Genomic DNA, 17,358 nt, shown 5'->3' on the forward strand with positions numbered 1-17,358 from the left:
AATCTGTGTGTTTTTGCTTAAATATGACATTGCAGTTTTTCAGTGCTTTGGTTAATGTCAGTTGAACTGTTTTAATTACGACGTTTCAATGAGAAAAGCTGCAGACAACCTTGCTCCTCCAAGATTATCCTGTCGGCTGTGTGTGTCCGCTGATAACAGCAAACACCAATAAAATCATTAAAGCCGCGTCAACGCCGACCTTCAGAAGTCATCCTCTCTGTTTCCCATGTTGTTTCCAGACAGGAAATGACATTTTGTGCAGAATCCTGGCCTTTGTTTGTTCTTTTTTTTTCTGTGGGAGCTACATCGCAGTTGAACTTGAGTATCTGTAAAGATGTTTTGTGCCTCTCAACATTACTTCAGACTAAACATTTGGACATCTGCTAATGCGGATCCTGATTTCAGAGGTGTAAAATCTCCTCTTATCTTCTAATCTCCATGTGTCCAAAAACATACAGACTCACATCAGCAATCTTCCTGTTGTTGTCCATACTTGCCTTGAAATTCTCAGAGGAGACCCAGAAGCGGAGTGAAAATCAAAACCATTTAACGCCTGTGTAGCTCCCACTTGACTGCAGTGGCGATCTGCAAATCATATGTGCAGCTCCTGTTTTTTTTTTGTGTGTGTGTGTGCGTGTGCGTGTGTGTTTAGGAACAGCTCTGATTTGTCTTCTCTGTTGCATATCTGTTTATTTTCCCAGGATTCACAGGTGCGGCAGAGCACCACCTACAGCCTGCACCAGCCGCAGGGCAACAAGGAGCACGGCACTGAGCGCAGCGGGTACCTCTACAAGAAAAGTGATGGGTGCGTTTTTTTAAAATAACTTTAAAAATCAGCTGTGGTACTGCAGGTGAAATAAACACCAGATTACTGTACATAACAGGTGTCAAAGTGAGTTTTTCTTCTCTACTGAGCTTTAAATTTGTAATGAATACATTCAAATAAGATTCTTTCATACTAGAAAGTGAAGGGAAGATTTGAACCGATTAGTTCAAAAACATCACAAAAACACACAGTTTTCAAATTGTTTGTTTTATCTGACCAACAGTCCAAATCCCAAAGATTTTCCAGTTTACAATGATGTAAAATGGAGAAAAACAGTTAAGCCTTATGTTGGAGAAGCTGAAACCAGAGAATGTTTGGTGTTTTTGCTCAAAAACTAACATAAACGATTAAAAGTAGTTTCAGACATTAATTTACTATGGATCAGTTAATCAACTAATCATTTAAACCATCGATGCAGCATTTTTAATTATAGATCTGACTACACTGCTCAGCCTATGTGTCATAACTTATGCATATGTTCTGCATGATTTCTGCATGATAAAGAGGAGTCCCACTTGTAGCATGTGACAATATGAATCTTTTATCAAATGTGTCCGCTCTGTGAATTCAGAGTAAACTGTGCCAGCGTATATGTGACACGCTGATTATCTTCTATGTGTTGCAGGTTGAGGAAAGTGTGGCAGAAGAGAAAGTGCACAGCGAAGAACGGATACCTCACCATCTCACATGGCACTGTAAGCAAACAAAAACTCATCCAAGGTTTCACCTCAGAGCTGAGAGCTTTTTTTTTTTTGTCTCTGTACTCTCAAAAAAAACAGCTGAGCACAAGACAGGAACAATGAGTTCGTTCTGATTAAAAAATACAAACTGCTTCATTTAGTCTTTGCCATCTTAAACTCAGTACAATGACAGTAAACTCAGTGACTCCAGGATAGCAGCTGGTTATTATCCTCATCCATTAGCCGTGAATATATTAACAGCGAGCAGCAGAGAGCGCTGGCTGAATTAATAAATTGACATTCTTCTCACATCGCTGCCTCAGCTGAGTCTCCCTTAACTTGAACTCTGTTTGTTCCCATATAAAGATTTAGCTGCGGACCAGTCAACTCCTCTCGCTAACACAGTTCATCTCACAGATAGAAGCTTATCAGATGTTTCCTTTGGCTCTGTCTGCGGTCTGTTATGGTTAAAGGCAACGCTCTCACTCATTTATGTTTGTTGTTATTACCCTCCCTCCCCTCTCCGTCCTTGTCTCTCTCTCTCTCTGGCAGGCTAACCGACCGCCAGCTAAACTCAACCTGCTCACCTGCCAGGTGAAACACAATCCTGAAGAGAAGAGGAGCTTTGACCTCATATCCCGTAAGCTCAGTCCCCTTTTGATGTCTTCTACTACTTTTTTTTTTTTAATCTGTATGTACTTTTCCTTATCCTTTTGTCTTTTCTCACTGTTGGCCACCTCTTTTCTCTTTTTTGTTTTCCTGAATCTGTGATTGTTAAGTCAAGTCAAGTTTTATTTGTATAGCCCAATATCACACAAATTTGCCTTATGGGGCTTATATACAACATCCTCTATCCTTAGACCCTTAGATCTTTGTACTCAAATGCCTTACTTTAAGTAGCCGCTTTCATCCCAGCAGCAGCAAGCCTTGATCTGTTAAACAGCAGGAGGATTTGCAGCTGTTTTGCTTTTACTGTTTGTCTCTGTTGCTTAGGCACATTTTCTGAAACACTGCTGCAGCTCTCAAAACATTAAGTGCAATCACCACACCAGTTTATACTGTGCAACTTCACCTGAAACATTTACCTTATGTGTCAAAAAATGTAATTTAATTAATCAAACGGACAGCAAAATGACATTTCCCTTCATCATTGCTTATGTCAAATGTCAGCAGAAATATGTCAGTATGACAGGAAACCACTGAAATTGTGTTTCTGTCGTCGGTTCTCTTTGAGACTTACGTACAATGAGTCAGTAGTAAAGTGATATATTAAACTTGTCTTTTCTGCATGAGCAACTTGTTGACTGTCTGTCTATGTCTGCCTGCTTAGTGCGTATGAACTGAGGTGCCTTTGTACAACTTAGTCACCTCTTGTGTGTAAATATGTTTATATCATACGAGTTGTTCCTGAACTTAACTTGACGACGTGATCATCTGCACAGAAACTGGATGGAGGAAGATGTCATTAGTCATTTTTCTATGACGCTACCAGATGACTTACACGTTTGAAAGATGATGACAGTTGGCTGCAGTATTTTGCACAAAACACCTTGGAAAAATTGCGAAATAACACACCTAGCACACATGGCATTTTGTCTAAGAGCCAGAGTAAACTAGCAAATTTTAATAGCACTTCTAAAGCGGGATGCTCTGCAGGTTTTTCCACAATATACACTAAACGGTCTATTTGGAATCACTAGTACTTTTGTCTTTTCTGGCCAGGGTGTGAGACATGGCTGCTTGCTCATATTTAAAGTTTGGTCATTTTTTCCTCTCAGAAGAGATGCTGGCTTTGAGCTGAAGAGGCTTAAGCCTCAGCCAGCAGAGACACAGCATAGTTCAGTTGCTTTGGATACAACTGGTGTAAAAATAGGTTATCAGTCAGTCATTCACATCTAAAGAGTTGAGGGGTTTTTTTGTTGTTTTTTTTGTTTAGCTCTGCACCTTCAGTCTTAACCTGTCAGGATACTTTAATGCCCTCTTTTCTTTCCTCTCCCACCTCTTTCTTCTGTTCTGTCAATCTTTTTTCTTTTTGTTTTAGATGACAGAACGTATCACTTTCAGGCCGAGGACGACCAGGACTGTCAGATGTAAGTGCCTGTTTCTTCCCTTCTGTATGTGTGTCTGTGTGTTCAGTCTGGTCACTAAGTGCATCCTGTTTACCACCTCGGTCACTTTCCACACATTTCCTACATCACACCCGGCCAGACGATTGGCCTCATCTTTACCCCCCCCACCACCTCCTGCCGATTTATTGCCTTTTACTCCATTCTTGTCTTGTCTTGTCTCCCTGTTTTGTTTTCTTTTAAACTCCCCTCACTTTTTTCTCATTTCATTCCGCCTTGTCCGCTCCCCTTCCCACCTCTTAACCAACTTTCTCCCTCTCCTCCCTTTACCTTTCCTCCTCTTTGTCATTATTCTTATTTTCTTTTGCCTGACTCACGTTTACTCAGCGTCCCTCCTTTCTCATCTTCTCCCTCCAGCTGGATCTCAGTTCTACAGAACAGTAAGGAGGAGGCGTTGAACCAGGCCTTCAAAGGGGACCAGCATGTCGGCGAGAACAACATCGTGCAGGAGCTGACCAAGGCGATCCTGGGCGAGGTCAAGAGGATGACAGGAAATGACGTGTGCTGCGACTGCGGAGCGCCAAGTAAGTGGCAAAGATGGAAAGGGAAACGAAACCTTCACCTCAAAAATGATGGACAGCACAGAATTAAAACAAATTTTAGGCTCTTTAAACGAGCGCAGTTTACTAGAAGAATCTAATGTGTCATTTTAACCATTTTAACAATGCAGACCATTTTCCTAAACCTACTGCAGGTTTGTAGATTGATCTTCTACTGTGCAGGCAGCATTTGGTTCCCATTTTATTTCACTACGGTATTAAAATCAACTTGTGTAGACTTACTTGCTTGAGATAAGCATATTTAATTGCATCCCTTGCTCCTTGTTACATTGTTTTTGCGTGATAACGAAATTCCTAAATAAACATTTTCATTGCAAGAAATGATTGTTTTTTCATAAAGGACTCTAAAATTGAAAATACTAGATCATTCTTGAATACACAAAGAAGCACAATAATATAAAGCATACTCAATTTTTACTATGCAAAACCACTAGTGCCACCAAACCCTGTAAAGATAAAACATTTTGTCTTCTTAGATCATGAAACAATGATACATTATCATGCTGTGACAGAGTGACTTTGTCAAAAAAATGAAGCCAGAGGATTATTTGAAGGATATTTGCAGAGATGTGTGGTATGCCTTGAGAAAGTGTTAGCAGGGATGTGCTTTATATGCATAGTTATGAAGCACTGTAAGGCATGTCAAACCACAGGTATGGTCCTTGGTGCAGAAAATTATGAAATTCTTGCAGATTCTGTATTCGTGGAAATATACTGTCACGAAAATTCTCAAATAAATGGAGTCCCCCAGTCATTTTTTTCTTATGTCCCATGATATTCCTCCCTGCAGACATAGTGTACTTAAACATATTGTACTGTATATGACATATACATGCAGTATATCCACATGTAAACGACGCGCAGTATCTAGGCCAGACTTGGTTACAGTTCAGCTTGGTCATTTTCCTCTGACATTGTGTGCTGTGAGATAGTAAAAAGCCTTCAGGCAGCTATTAACTTTCCAGAGCTCACAGCAGCTTTCCGCAAGGACACGTCAAAGTTGGCTCACATGCTGCAGAAATGACTTTCGCCTTTTTGCCCAAGGACAGTTTATCACCCGTATCCACCCACGTCCCCCCCTCTTGTCCCTCATATGTCATCTATCTCTCTTTCCTCATCTCACCTTTTAAATTCTTGTTCTTTCTCTTCACAATTATTTTTCCTTTTTTTTTTCTTTTTCAGACCCGACGTGGCTGTCCACCAACCTGGGCATCCTCACCTGTATCGAATGTTCAGGGATCCACAGGGAGCTCGGAGTCCACTACTCTAGGATCCAGTCTCTCACTCTGGATGTACTCAGCACCTCAGAGCTCTTGGTAAATCACTACTGGCGTCCGTCTCCTCCTTTCAATCACGTCCCTTGTTTTTCGTCCGAGTTTGAGTCATTGCGTCGTATTGATTTTCCATGCAAATCTCTCTGGAGATGTTTAGGCAAGATAAAACTAGAGGAGAGGGAAGGGAAGGTGGGAGAAGATGGAGGATGAATGAAGAGAAAGGAGAATGAGGACAGTGGGAAATGAGGTGAAAGCAAGGGCCTGGTTCCTCTCCCCTCCGAGACCTCTGGAAGTCTCCACACTTAGAATAGCTTAGATTTTATTTGGCTTTTCTAATCACTGTTTGGTGTAGAGATTTACCGCCTGTGGGATGGTCGGGATTAAATACTTCCAGTCATGATTGCTTCCTTCGGTGTTAAGACGCCAGTCCCGCTAACCACAGCCAGACTAGCGCAGTTCAGAAAGCTCCATACACACATCGTTTAGGATCTCTGCTGATAGAGGTGCGAGTTGAACTTTTTAAATTAACACATGTGGTGCAGAAAATGCCATATAACTAGTTTGTGTGTGTGTGTGTGTCTCTGTGTGTGTTTGTGTGCTCCACAGCTGGCCAAGAATGTGGGGAATGCAGGCTTTAATGAAATCATGGAAGCTTGTTTAAGCGCTGAAAATGTGGTGAAACCCAACCCAGCCAGTGACATGTAAGTCACCCCTTCGGTTTCTCTCCTCTGCACTCCATCCTTATCCGTCTCCTTCTCTCTCCCCCACACTTCTCCCCCCTCATCTCTCTCTCTCTCTCTCTCTTCTCTCTTGTCTGACATTACACTCAACTGGTGACACCTTGATGAGACATTGATCAGGTTTCTGAATCGGATTGGTTACCATTTATTTTTTTAAATAGTATGACCAATATGACCGGCAATACATCACCCAGAATTTCCAATGATAGTGAAAATTGCAGTGTTGTTGCAGTGTTTGGGAGATTCTTTGATAACTGCAGGGCGTAGGCCTACACATGTATAGTTGGTGTGTGCTTTGTCACATTTCACCACAGATAAGCATAATATCAACATAGTGTGAATTGCATGAATTTTTACAAGTCTCCTGATGGATCGTGTTCTGTGGACTGCAGCTGAAGTCATTTACATGATTAACGTGTCACGTTTTACACAGATCTCCTCCTTTTTTAAATGGGATAGATGCTTTTTTTTCTCAAACCAAAGAAAAAAGCATTTTAGGAATGTTGTATTATTTCTTAAAGCAGAGTAATAACAGGTATATAGTCGACCTGTTCATCGTTTATTATTTATTTAGATCCCCATTAGTTGTTTCCTTGGCAACAGCTACTCATCCTTGGGTCAATAGTAGAATAAAATACATATAAACAATGTTTGCACTTACATAACATAAAATAACCAATATAGTTACAACCAACACAATTACATCAAGACTATAAAAAACATCAAAATGACACAATTTAAACAGGTGGACAGTAAAACAAAACAAGAATATCAAGACCTGTGTTGTTGTCAGTGTCACAATTTCACAATTTCAAATGGTCTATTTACTGTAAGTTATGTTATTGTGTGAAAAACATCACAATCTCTGTTAATTAACAAGTTAATCGAGCCGACCTGAACTGGAGGCAATGTAAGTTTTTCTACAGTAGCTGCTAATTAGGCGTTGCATTGTTGCTCAATTAAATATCTCCCAAAGAGATGAATTGACTTGATTGTATTGTAATATAACACATCCTTTTCCATATCTCATTGCCTTTTCGGATTTCAGATTTGAAATGGTAATTTTTAATCACAGATGTCAAATTTAGATCACATTATTATTGGCCAGTTATCATCAGCATTAGTTCACATTGACATCAATGATAGGAGTGATCTGTGAGCTCTAACTGAACAGCTGCCACTTCACATCCTCCACCAGGCAGGCGAGAAAAGACTTCATCACAGCCAAGTACACGGAGAAGCGTTTTGCCAGGAAGAAGTGTCCCGACGCGACGTCGCGGCTCCACACGCTGTGTGACGCAGTGAAGGCTCGCGACATCTTCTCCCTCATCCAGGTCTACGCCGAGGGAGTCGACCTCATGGAGCCCATACCTCTGGCCAACGGACACGTCAGTACACAAAATATTTAACTGAGTCTGTCATTACATGGTGAAGTTTTAACTTAATCCCAGTAACTTTCCATCCAGGGTGTTGACTGCTGATCTGCATCGTTATATTTTTCTACAAGCACCTCATATTCCCAGGGGATTTATGCAAATGTTTCTTTATTTCAGGAACAAGGAGAGACAGCTCTTCATCTAGCAGTCAGACTGGTGGATAGAACTTCTCTTCACATCGTCGACTTCCTCACTCAGAACAGGTAGAAAACAACAACAATCATTTGTGCTTCGCTTTTATTCATTTTTTTACTTACAGCAGACATTATGCCTGAATGTGTCGATCTGTCTGTGCAGCAAACACCTTCATAAGGGCACCACGTCTGGTTTTGATGATGCCTCTTTGCACTTGAATTCAAATTCAGATATTTTACATATCTCAGCAATCTTATGATTTTTTTGTCTATGATTGATGTTAATTTTGTTGGAGGAAATATGACGTCCAGTGGAGTGTGGGAGCTGGACAGGAGAAAGTAAAGCTTTGTTTTGTGTTAACAGTTTTGTTATTTCTTTCTCTGTCTGTGTCCGCTGGCAGTTTGAATTTAGATAAGCAGACAGCCAAAGGCAGCACAGCGCTGCACTACTGCTGTCTGACTGACAACAGCGAGTGTCTGAAGCTGCTGCTGCGAGGGAAGGCGTCCATAGAGATCGGTAAGAAAACACACCTGCAGCACTGTGCAGTAAACAGGACTGTTGTGGTGCATTTACTGTCCATCTCTTACCTTCTGTCTCTATCTTTCTGGATAGTCTTCTTGTTGAAGACTAATACGCATTACCTGAGTATTTCCATTTTCTGCTACTTTATGCTTCTGCTCCAGGGCATTTTTCTGACAGCTGTAGATGCTGGTTAATTTGTTTTGCAGATTATTTTTCATACATACAAAACATCTGCAGCCTTTTAAAAACAAGATTCATTGTTCATTTCAAAATAATGACACTCATTTCTAGAACATTTAAACATTTAAATAAAACAGGTTCAGACACCACTGCAAAAAAAGGCCTTTAGGATTCAATTATGGACAGAAATGTTGCAGATGAAACTGCCCAACACCTTTTATAAAGTATTTAAAATCATAATCCTCTAATATATGTAATACAGTGAAAAGAGCCATTCTGAATAAAGAGTACTTTTACTTTTAATACTTCAAATATGTTTGGCTATTAATATTATGTACTTAGAAATCTTTTTAATGCAGGATTTGTACTTGTTACAGAGTATTTTTACATTGTAGTATTACTTATTTACTTAAGTAAATGATCTGTATGATCTTCTTCCACCGCTATTGCAGACAGTTTTCTCTCTCTGCTTCTCATGCTCTCTTTCTCACACACACACACACACACACACACACACACACACACACACACACACGCACACATATATCCCTCAGACCAAGTCTTTCAGGTTTAGTTCCCAGAGGTGCGGTCTTTGCAAACGGTCCATGACAACATTTTCTCACAACACTAATCTTTCTGCTCCGTCCTGACATCAACAAAACAGCCAGATAATAGATACACAGAGGAGGAGGATAGAAAGAAACCAGAGTTGTTCAGTGTGGGAAACAGTCTAATTACACATTTCTCATGTCACTGGGAAAGAGAGAAACGAAAATGGGCCTTTAGTTTGTGCTCATGTGGCATGTGGATACAACAGTGATTATGTTTTTCCTTGTTTTCCTTTCCAGCTAACGAAGCTGGGGAGACGCCGCTGGATATCGCTAGGAGGCTGAAACACCTACAGTGTGAGGAGCTGGTGAGCTTACTATGTTTAGACTTGACTTTATGCCTGCAAACATGTCACTTCCTGACACCATGTAAGGACTGTCACTGTATGTGGTTGATTTTCTTTCTGTGTATAGTTAAATCAAGCGCTGGCAGGGAAATTCAACGCCCACGTCCACGTTGAGTATGAATGGTGTCTGCAGCACGAAGACTTGGATGAGAGTGACGAGGATCTGGATGAGAAGGTGAGACTGTTATGTAAGGATTGATAATGATGCTGCAATTAATAGACATGTCACAACACAGTTTATAGACCGCTATACAGCTTAATATGTAAACAAGAAATAAATCTATAAAAAGAACACAAGGAAATTATGAAGAAAAGAAAAACTTCAGAGAGCCTACAAAAGCAAAAAGCTGAATTTAATGGGATGTAATGCAGTCAGATCAAGTTCTGTGTTTTGTGATTATTTCCAAATGAAATTATGGAAATTGTAGCAGATTTTCTCAAAGTGAATTTCTGTGTGCTGAAATTTTTTGTAAGATATCAGTTTGTGAATATCCATTCACTGAGTCTGGTTTTGGAGCAGACCATTTTATCTAAAAGAGCGGTCACTGAATTAGCTTTCAAGAATAATATGATTTTTAATTAAATGTTGATGAAATTGCAATTTTATGAATGGATAAATAATGTTGGAATGCGCTGACTTTGTGTTTTTTGGGATTGCAAGGTAATTACTGTAGGGATTAGTACTAAGGTGTGGTAGACAAAGAGTGTTTTCATCTTCTTAAAAGACAAAATATCACAATTTTCAAAAGTGAGCAAATTTAAAAACCATGTCAAAGTAAGTCTAAGAAGACAAGACTTAAAATATATTGGTAAAGATGACAAAAGATATGAGACTTGTGCCTTTTTGCACAGTATGTCGTTTCACTGTACATAGTAAACATACTTTATACAATGAAGAGATGAAACCTGATTGAATTTGAATCTGAAGGCATTGTCACATAAGAGTCTCACATCCCATGAATTCCATACAAATCGTTCCTACCTGTTTACATATGACCACTACTGACCCTCTGACCCTCTGCCACCCGTCCAGCCCAGCCCTCACCGCAGAGACGAGCGTCCGGTCAGCTGTTACACTCCAAGCAGCAACTCTCACCTCCAGTCCAGCCTGGGCTCCGCGGGCCGCGACGCTGTCAACCTCGGTAAGGACAAACAGCGCTCCTACATGCCCAATCTAGTCAACAACGAGACCTACGGCACCATCCTCAACACCAACCCACCTCAGCCTGGCATGCCCGCCACCACCTCCGCTCCGCCTCTGCCCCCGAGGAACATGGGTAAGCTCGCAGCTGACCGGTCAGAAACATGTTAACCGTCTCAAATCTAAAGGGCAGAATTTAATTTTAATTCGAAAAGAAGTGTTTTGGAATACAAAACTTGATTTCTTACAAGAGGCAGGTTCTTCAAAATGTACAATATTATTCGATGGGAAGAAAATCTTAAAACTCGACTGATAAAAGTCTGCTCATGTGCCGTTGAAAAGACCTCATCATAGCTCTACAGGTCAACCGATCCATGAAACGTCCACTACAGTCAGTTTTTTAATAAAATTAGTGGGCGTCTGGATCGCTGCCAATGAGCAGAGGAGAAACAACCAGCTGTGTTGCCCACCGCAGCCCCCAACCCCGGCATTCTGCACATTCCCTCTCCCCATTAACTGTCGCTCTCAATTACACTCAAATGGAAACAGCTTGACTTTTAAAGTGGACACTCGTTCATACTCTCTAAGTGCAGCACATTCTGTCTGTCTCTCTCTCTTTCTCTCAGCCCAGTTATCCGGTCTCGGAGGAATCGGTCAGTCTCCAGCATCCAGCAGCTGGAAGCCCGGTTCTTTAGACCTGGTTGGGCGTCAGAGGTCGTCCTCAGACCCCCCCAACATGCACCCTCCTGTCCCCCCCATGAGACTCACCTCAACCGGAGGTATGAACATCATAAGATCTATTCCATATGTTTGTATTGTGTAGTGTTTTAGGTTTAAAGTCGTTTATGTCCGTGGAGTCCAGTTGAGTGTCGTAAATGTTACTGGATGGAGACATTCAAATGTTTCTCTTTAGACTGTCCTAAATCTTACAGTCATCAAGAAGCACAAGAAGCACTGTAAATTCTTTACAGGTGATGGGACAAAAAGACGAAAAAGTATCCCCACACCGCTATCTTGTTTCCAATTCTTCTTTTATTCTACACAGACATGATTAACCAAAGTCTGTCCTAAATCTTAACCAAAGTTTTCGAAATTTACCTTAATTTTCCTGTTGAATATGTTGATTGAGCTTTTTTTTTAAATTTTAGATTAACTTGATTATTGTTATTGGTTAAACATACACCAGCAGCAGTGTAAGATTTAGTCCACACACAGCATACATTCTTAGTAAAAATACGCAAAAATACACAGCACTGTCCTGCAGAGCTTATGATGTACAAAGATTCAAAGTGAGAAAAAAAGAGAAGAAAGAAACTAGTGTGTTGTGCAAATATGCAGTAAATCCCAGAAACATACACAATACATTCATCTATGCGGCCCTAACTGTAGTACTGCTGTTAATATCAGTAAATCAGAACGAATGCATTTTTTTGATATTGAATTAACTATTTCACGATCCTGCAAAGAATAATCAGAAATAGAAAATGCATGAATAGTATAATTACTGTCAACAAACAAAAGCATCTGTTTAATTGAATATCTGTTCATTTTATCAATGTCTGATGTCTTTAAATGGCTCAATTTGTCTGAGAGACAGTCAAGAAAACCCAAAACCCCATGTGTTCAGTTTGTAAAGATAAGAAACAGACAAAAGTGAACAGGGTGTGTTTCTTTGTGTCTTAGGTTTGGGTTCTCCTGCTGCGAAGATGGAAGCTTTGAGCACACACTGTAAGTCAGGCCAGGGACCACCGGGGTCCAGAGCAGGGCCACCCAAATCACCTGCAGGGTAAGAAAATAAAAAACACACGGATGCATAAACAACTAACACAATTTTAACAATGTGAAATGTCTGCAGCTGCAAATAAAATGTAAAGATGTGTAGAAACAAGGCCAGAGTGTGTTCAGTTGTGTCCTCACAGCCTCATTAGCTACACAGTCGACTCATGTATTTTAATACACATACACAGAAACATTGTGCATCGGCCTGCGGTTGTGTATCTTGCTGTTGTTGAACAGCTAGTGTTGTAATGTGTTGTTTGCTTCCCAAGAGAAATGAGCCTACATGGCTGCTGCTCAGACGCGTCATTAGCTCTCAGGCTAAACTCTGCGTCGAGCCAGACGAGCGATAACTCTCTTCCACAGTCGCCCTTTTGTCTTTTTATCTCCCACAGGGCTGAGAGTGCTATAATAAATCTCTAACAGAGCTGTGGAGAGTCTTAGAAAGCCAGACGCTGTGTGTGAATATATACGGCTGTTGATGAGAGCAGTAGACCTTCCAGCAACTTTTTTTTTGTTTGTTTGTTTGTTTGTTTTTTCAGGAATGATAAAAGCTTCAACAGAGGACCTCTAAATCGAACGCAATCTATCGAAAGACCAGGTGAGTAAACTGATCAACGAGACAAAATATCAACTCCGTCTAATCTGCGTCTGCTCAACAAGTTCAAAAAGTTACATACTTGTCGTTTCACTATCTGTCAAGTCCTTGTTTCTTCTGTGGAAACGTGGAGAGTTTGTTGTCATTGTGATGTAATTTCCTCTTCCTGTTCCAGCTAAGGAAGTGCCAGGATGCCCCCAGAACTCCATAGGTCAATCTCTGCCTCCAGCTCCCATGCCGAGGAAGGCTTATCCAGTGAGTCGCTCATTCTTTCCTCTCCTTATCGTCCAGTTTTTGCACATTGTAAAGTGCTTATTCATGCATACTGTCGAACATATTCATGGGCTTATTCTGCTGTTATTGTTAGTGTTTCACTTCTCTTCTGGACACTGCAGGTCGACCTCTTGTATCAACTTTCCAAGTGTCTAATTGTGGAGTAAATTTCCTTCCTGTACTCCAACTTTGAGCTGCTTTCTCAGTTTTTTTGGAGAAGCAGCTCTGTTTTCATTTTTTAAAGTATAAGAAGTGGCCTAATTTACAACATGATTGTAGCAACTCTTCCTTCTCTTCTGTTTTCATTTTCTGACCTTGTTTCATAGTCCATGCTGTACCATTACATGTTATCACTGGATGAGTCAGTGGTGTTCAACGCGTTATTTCCTCTATTAGCAACTTTTTAAAAAACTTTTAATGTTTTATAAAAATAAACATTTCCTCTCTCTTCTGCGCTAACTTGATGAAGTGTTTTGCCTGCTTGCTCTTGTGTCTCAGAAGCAGAGGCCGAAGCGAGTGAAAGCCATCTACAACTGTGTAGCGGACAACCCGGATGAGCTGACCTTCTCCGAGGGCGAGGTGATCGTGGTGGACGGAGAGGAAGACCAGGAGTGGTGGGTCAGTATCTCAGTGTGTAAATGTTCTCTGAGGAAAAAGCACAAAGCGCTCCCAGTCCGACTCAGGTCTCTCTCTGGTCCCATCTCCGCCATGTGGATGTCAGCGCGCGCTCGCTCCCTCGGTAACCATGGTAGCTGAAGCAAAAAAGCCATGACCTCATCCTGGCCGATATCCCCCATCCTCCTCCTCTTTTTCCGCCTGCTGTTGCTTCCTCTGTGGAGCCCCTTGTGTGAACGTCGACCAGCTGCAACTTGTTTTTCCTCTGAGCCACCTCTGCAGTTATGAGCGTTATGACCGTATTTAGTCACCATCTCTGTGTCCCTGCGTGGACTCAAAGTCCCCTGAGGTCCGCGCCATGCTCCCTCTCTGTCCTGCATTCAGCAGCGTTGTCTGTGTTTCGTGCATCTGAAGTATCAATATGATAGCACACAGATGAGGCAGCACAAAAGGAATTGAGTCAGTGGTTGTGAGCGTCTCTGTGGGGCTTTTGTTGGAAGTTTAATTGCTCCCTTTGCTGGAAACAGGCCTTTTATGAGACGAAGCTTCCGAGTTTCGTTTTGAGTTTCTTGTCTCTGAAAATGTGTTAAAGGTTTCAGACTGTCTCAACACTTGATAACACCATTTCTTATTTTTATTGAACACTATCATGTATTTTCTACAGTCATGTTCAACTTTTAGCGCTTGTACAAATCTTGTTGGAGCAGAAACATTTCTTAGCTTTTTATTTTCAGGTATAGACGACGTTAAAAATGACTTAAATGGAGATAATAAGGAGAGTTTTCAGTATTGTCGTCTTTATCACGCAAGGTAATAATCTGGGAATATCTTTTTAAATATTACTGGTGTTTGTTGAGATTTGAGCGTCTCGTAGTAGGTCTAGTCCATGTGGTCCATTAGGTGGTGTTTAGTGGGGCTGATTTTGATACTTTTTTTTTTTGATTCTTGAATCTTGATACTGAGAACTTTGTACCTTTTTCAGTACATCATTCATCCCATAACTGTACTTTTTTTATAGAAAGTAAGATGCAGATTGTTGTTGTTGTTAATAATCGATAGATTATTTCATCCGAAAATCCAGATGAATTGAATCGATTATTTTTTTTTTAGCCAGTCCTAGTGATTAGTTGTGTGTTATGTATGTGCTTTAGCAGTCAAATCCTTTGGTGTTTCATTCAAATTATGTCCCAAAATAAGAACTGAAACCCAACCTGACTCTGAAAATGTTCCTCTGACCCCGCCTCCGTATTCCCTCCTCACAGCTGGGCCACATCGAAGGCGATCCGATGAGAAGAGGAGCCTTCCCGGTTACTTTTGTACACTTCATCGCTGACTGAAAGGCGGGTCTCAGGAAGTGTCCCGGGATGCAGCGTCCTTCCTTCAGCCCTCTGTGTCTGTCAGTGTGTGTGCGTGTGCGTGTGTGTGTGTGTGTGAGTCACCAGCCTTCGTCCCAGTGTGCTTTCGACATCATCTTTACCGGCATCATCAACTAGCTTGTTAAAGTGTCACTGTGGAACCATAAAAGACTTACGCCACAAAGTCTGGGCGTCTCTCCTCATGACCAAGGACTCACCGGACTCTATGCGGTTTTAATGCTTGCTGTTAACATTTCGCTAAAGATTTAAAAACTATGATTGTAGTGAACGACCTCTCGCAATAAATGCACTTTCCTTGTCTTTATCCTTGTTGCAATGTAACGACGACATTTGACATAATGAAGGTTGTATGTACAGTATTCATTTCATCCGTTTTCTGTTCAGCTGCACTGTACAGACAGTACTGAGATGACTACAGCAATGTATTTTAACTTTAACTAACAACTGTAAATGTGAACATTAGTCAACATGCTTTACATTCCACCTCTGTGCACGAGCGATTTTTAGATGCCTATGCTTTATAGGTGCAACCTTTGAACTCTGTATGTAGTAGGCCTCCTGTGTGGAGGTTTCCTAATGGTGCTAAATTAACCCTTGATTGTGCTAGAAGCTCCCTGGCCCCATTTCAGAGACAGACTAGCGTTGAAAGGGGAGATGCTGCATGTAAAAATAACCTTCAACTCATCACACCTGGGAGAACTCGCTTTTATCACGCGTGTGAATGTAATAGAGCTGCATATAAACTACTTTTACGACACACGCACTCATTCTGCCTGTACTGTTTTTAGCGTGTAAGATGATATTCAACAGCAACACCCCAGTGCTTCCTCCCCTCACTGTTTTAAGTCAAACGATGACTCTTGACTGGAGCTGCAGCAGCCAGTAATTATGTTAATGCTGAGTCTGACACCTCAGGCTGTCTTCGCCTGTCATCTGCCTTATTAGAGGAATAGGAAGTGTGTGTGTGTGTTTGTGAGTGCGAATGTCTCGTCTGCACAGAATAAGCTGAGGCTGAAAGAATATTGAAGTAAGAGGAAATAAAAAAAAAAAAGAAAAAAAAAAGAGTGTGGGAATGTGATGAAAAGCAGGAGCCAGCTCTGTGACTTTTTGTTTCTTCATCTTGCCTTTGAGAGCTCTCACACTCTGACAGGCAGATTTTTTTTTTTCTGTTCCTATATTAAGTCTGTACAACCCGGCATAGAGAAAGGAATATCCTTCATACAGCTTAAGCCTCTCTCTTGTATCTGTACATCTCTGGGGTCAAATAATGTAGAAAGATGAGTTTTATCTATAGTGTTATAAAATAAATCTAAAACATTCAATGTAATTTACTTCATTTTGGTTGCAGAGCAACTCTCTTTCTGTGTATAAATACTGTATGTTGATATTTAGACATTTAACCTGAAACCAGAGCCTTCCATGGATTTGTGAATGACGCGAAGAGAAGCATGTGAATCGCAGCTGATACAACTCTCTTCATCATGTTTAATATGAACTCACTGGAAACAGGAAGATTTATTAATAATCTATACGTGTAAATAGATTTGGTTTTGTTTGTTGATATTTAAATGTAAAAAAGAGCAGAGTTAACCAGTAAATGTCTTTTAAATGCACTGTGGTGATGAAAAGTTACAGATACAACCTCAGCTGGACCTGTGTGTGTGTGTGCGCGTGTGTGTCAAAAACACAAATACAGACACACACAACTGGGATAAAATAAACTCAATTCGTTCTCATTAACTGTCTGTGGATCACTGCATCGACTCTTAACTCTATTGTGCAAGTAAATGGGAAACTGAAACTGGAATAAAATATGAAATAACACAACGCTTTGGTCTGTTTGTTAAAATTGTTACTTTAAAACATTCTTGACTGACTGATCAATTTATTTTAGTGAATTATGAAGCTTAACTTTACAACATTATGGCTGGTGTGAAAGAGAGCATATTGTGGGTTTTTCTCTGGATCTGTCAGTCTTACATCTTTTATGTACAAACAACTGTTTAAGCAAATGCCCTGTATTTAAAATATTGACTTTGTCTCGTATAGAAATGTTTTCTGTGATTCATTTGCATCGTGTGATTGGTTTTATTGTCATACTAATAGTCAGATGATGTATCAAGAGCTCCCTCTGATGGGGAATAA

At 40.7% G+C, this 17,358-nt stretch overlaps 1 protein-coding gene across 3 annotated transcripts in view; it reads left to right on the top strand.

Annotated features, from left to right (window-relative positions):
* asap2a (ArfGAP with SH3 domain, ankyrin repeat and PH domain 2a) overlaps positions 1-17,040 on the top strand; it is a 61,922-nt gene extending 44,882 nt beyond the window's left edge. The window contains exons 10-28 of one of the 3 annotated variants that reach the window (XM_042389444.1): positions 702-805; positions 1,452-1,521; positions 2,059-2,146; positions 3,548-3,596; positions 3,990-4,156; positions 5,375-5,508; positions 6,073-6,167; positions 7,405-7,594; positions 7,760-7,845; positions 8,178-8,293; positions 9,328-9,395; positions 9,502-9,609; positions 10,468-10,711; positions 11,202-11,354; positions 12,259-12,361; positions 12,894-12,952; positions 13,125-13,204; positions 13,724-13,840; positions 15,100-17,040. In XM_042389444.1, the coding sequence (XP_042245378.1) occupies positions 702-805; positions 1,452-1,521; positions 2,059-2,146; positions 3,548-3,596; positions 3,990-4,156; positions 5,375-5,508; positions 6,073-6,167; positions 7,405-7,594; positions 7,760-7,845; positions 8,178-8,293; positions 9,328-9,395; positions 9,502-9,609; positions 10,468-10,711; positions 11,202-11,354; positions 12,259-12,361; positions 12,894-12,952; positions 13,125-13,204; positions 13,724-13,840; positions 15,100-15,174 (2,106 nt within the window). In that variant the 3' untranslated portion in view covers positions 15,175-17,040. Of the gene's footprint in view, positions 1-701; positions 806-1,451; positions 1,522-2,058; positions 2,147-3,547; positions 3,597-3,989; positions 4,157-5,374; positions 5,509-6,072; positions 6,168-7,404; positions 7,595-7,759; positions 7,846-8,177; positions 8,294-9,327; positions 9,396-9,501; positions 9,610-10,467; positions 10,712-11,201; positions 11,355-12,258; positions 12,362-12,893; positions 12,953-13,124; positions 13,205-13,720; positions 13,841-15,099 lie in introns of all 3 variants that reach the window. The other 2 variants (XM_042389445.1, XM_042389443.1) reach the window with 2 other exon arrangements.
* Positions 17,041-17,358: the final 318 nt, after the last annotated feature.

Source organism: Thunnus maccoyii, chromosome 16 (assembly GCF_910596095.1).
Source record: "Thunnus maccoyii chromosome 16, fThuMac1.1, whole genome shotgun sequence".
NCBI lineage: Eukaryota > Metazoa > Chordata > Actinopteri > Scombriformes > Scombridae > Thunnus > Thunnus maccoyii.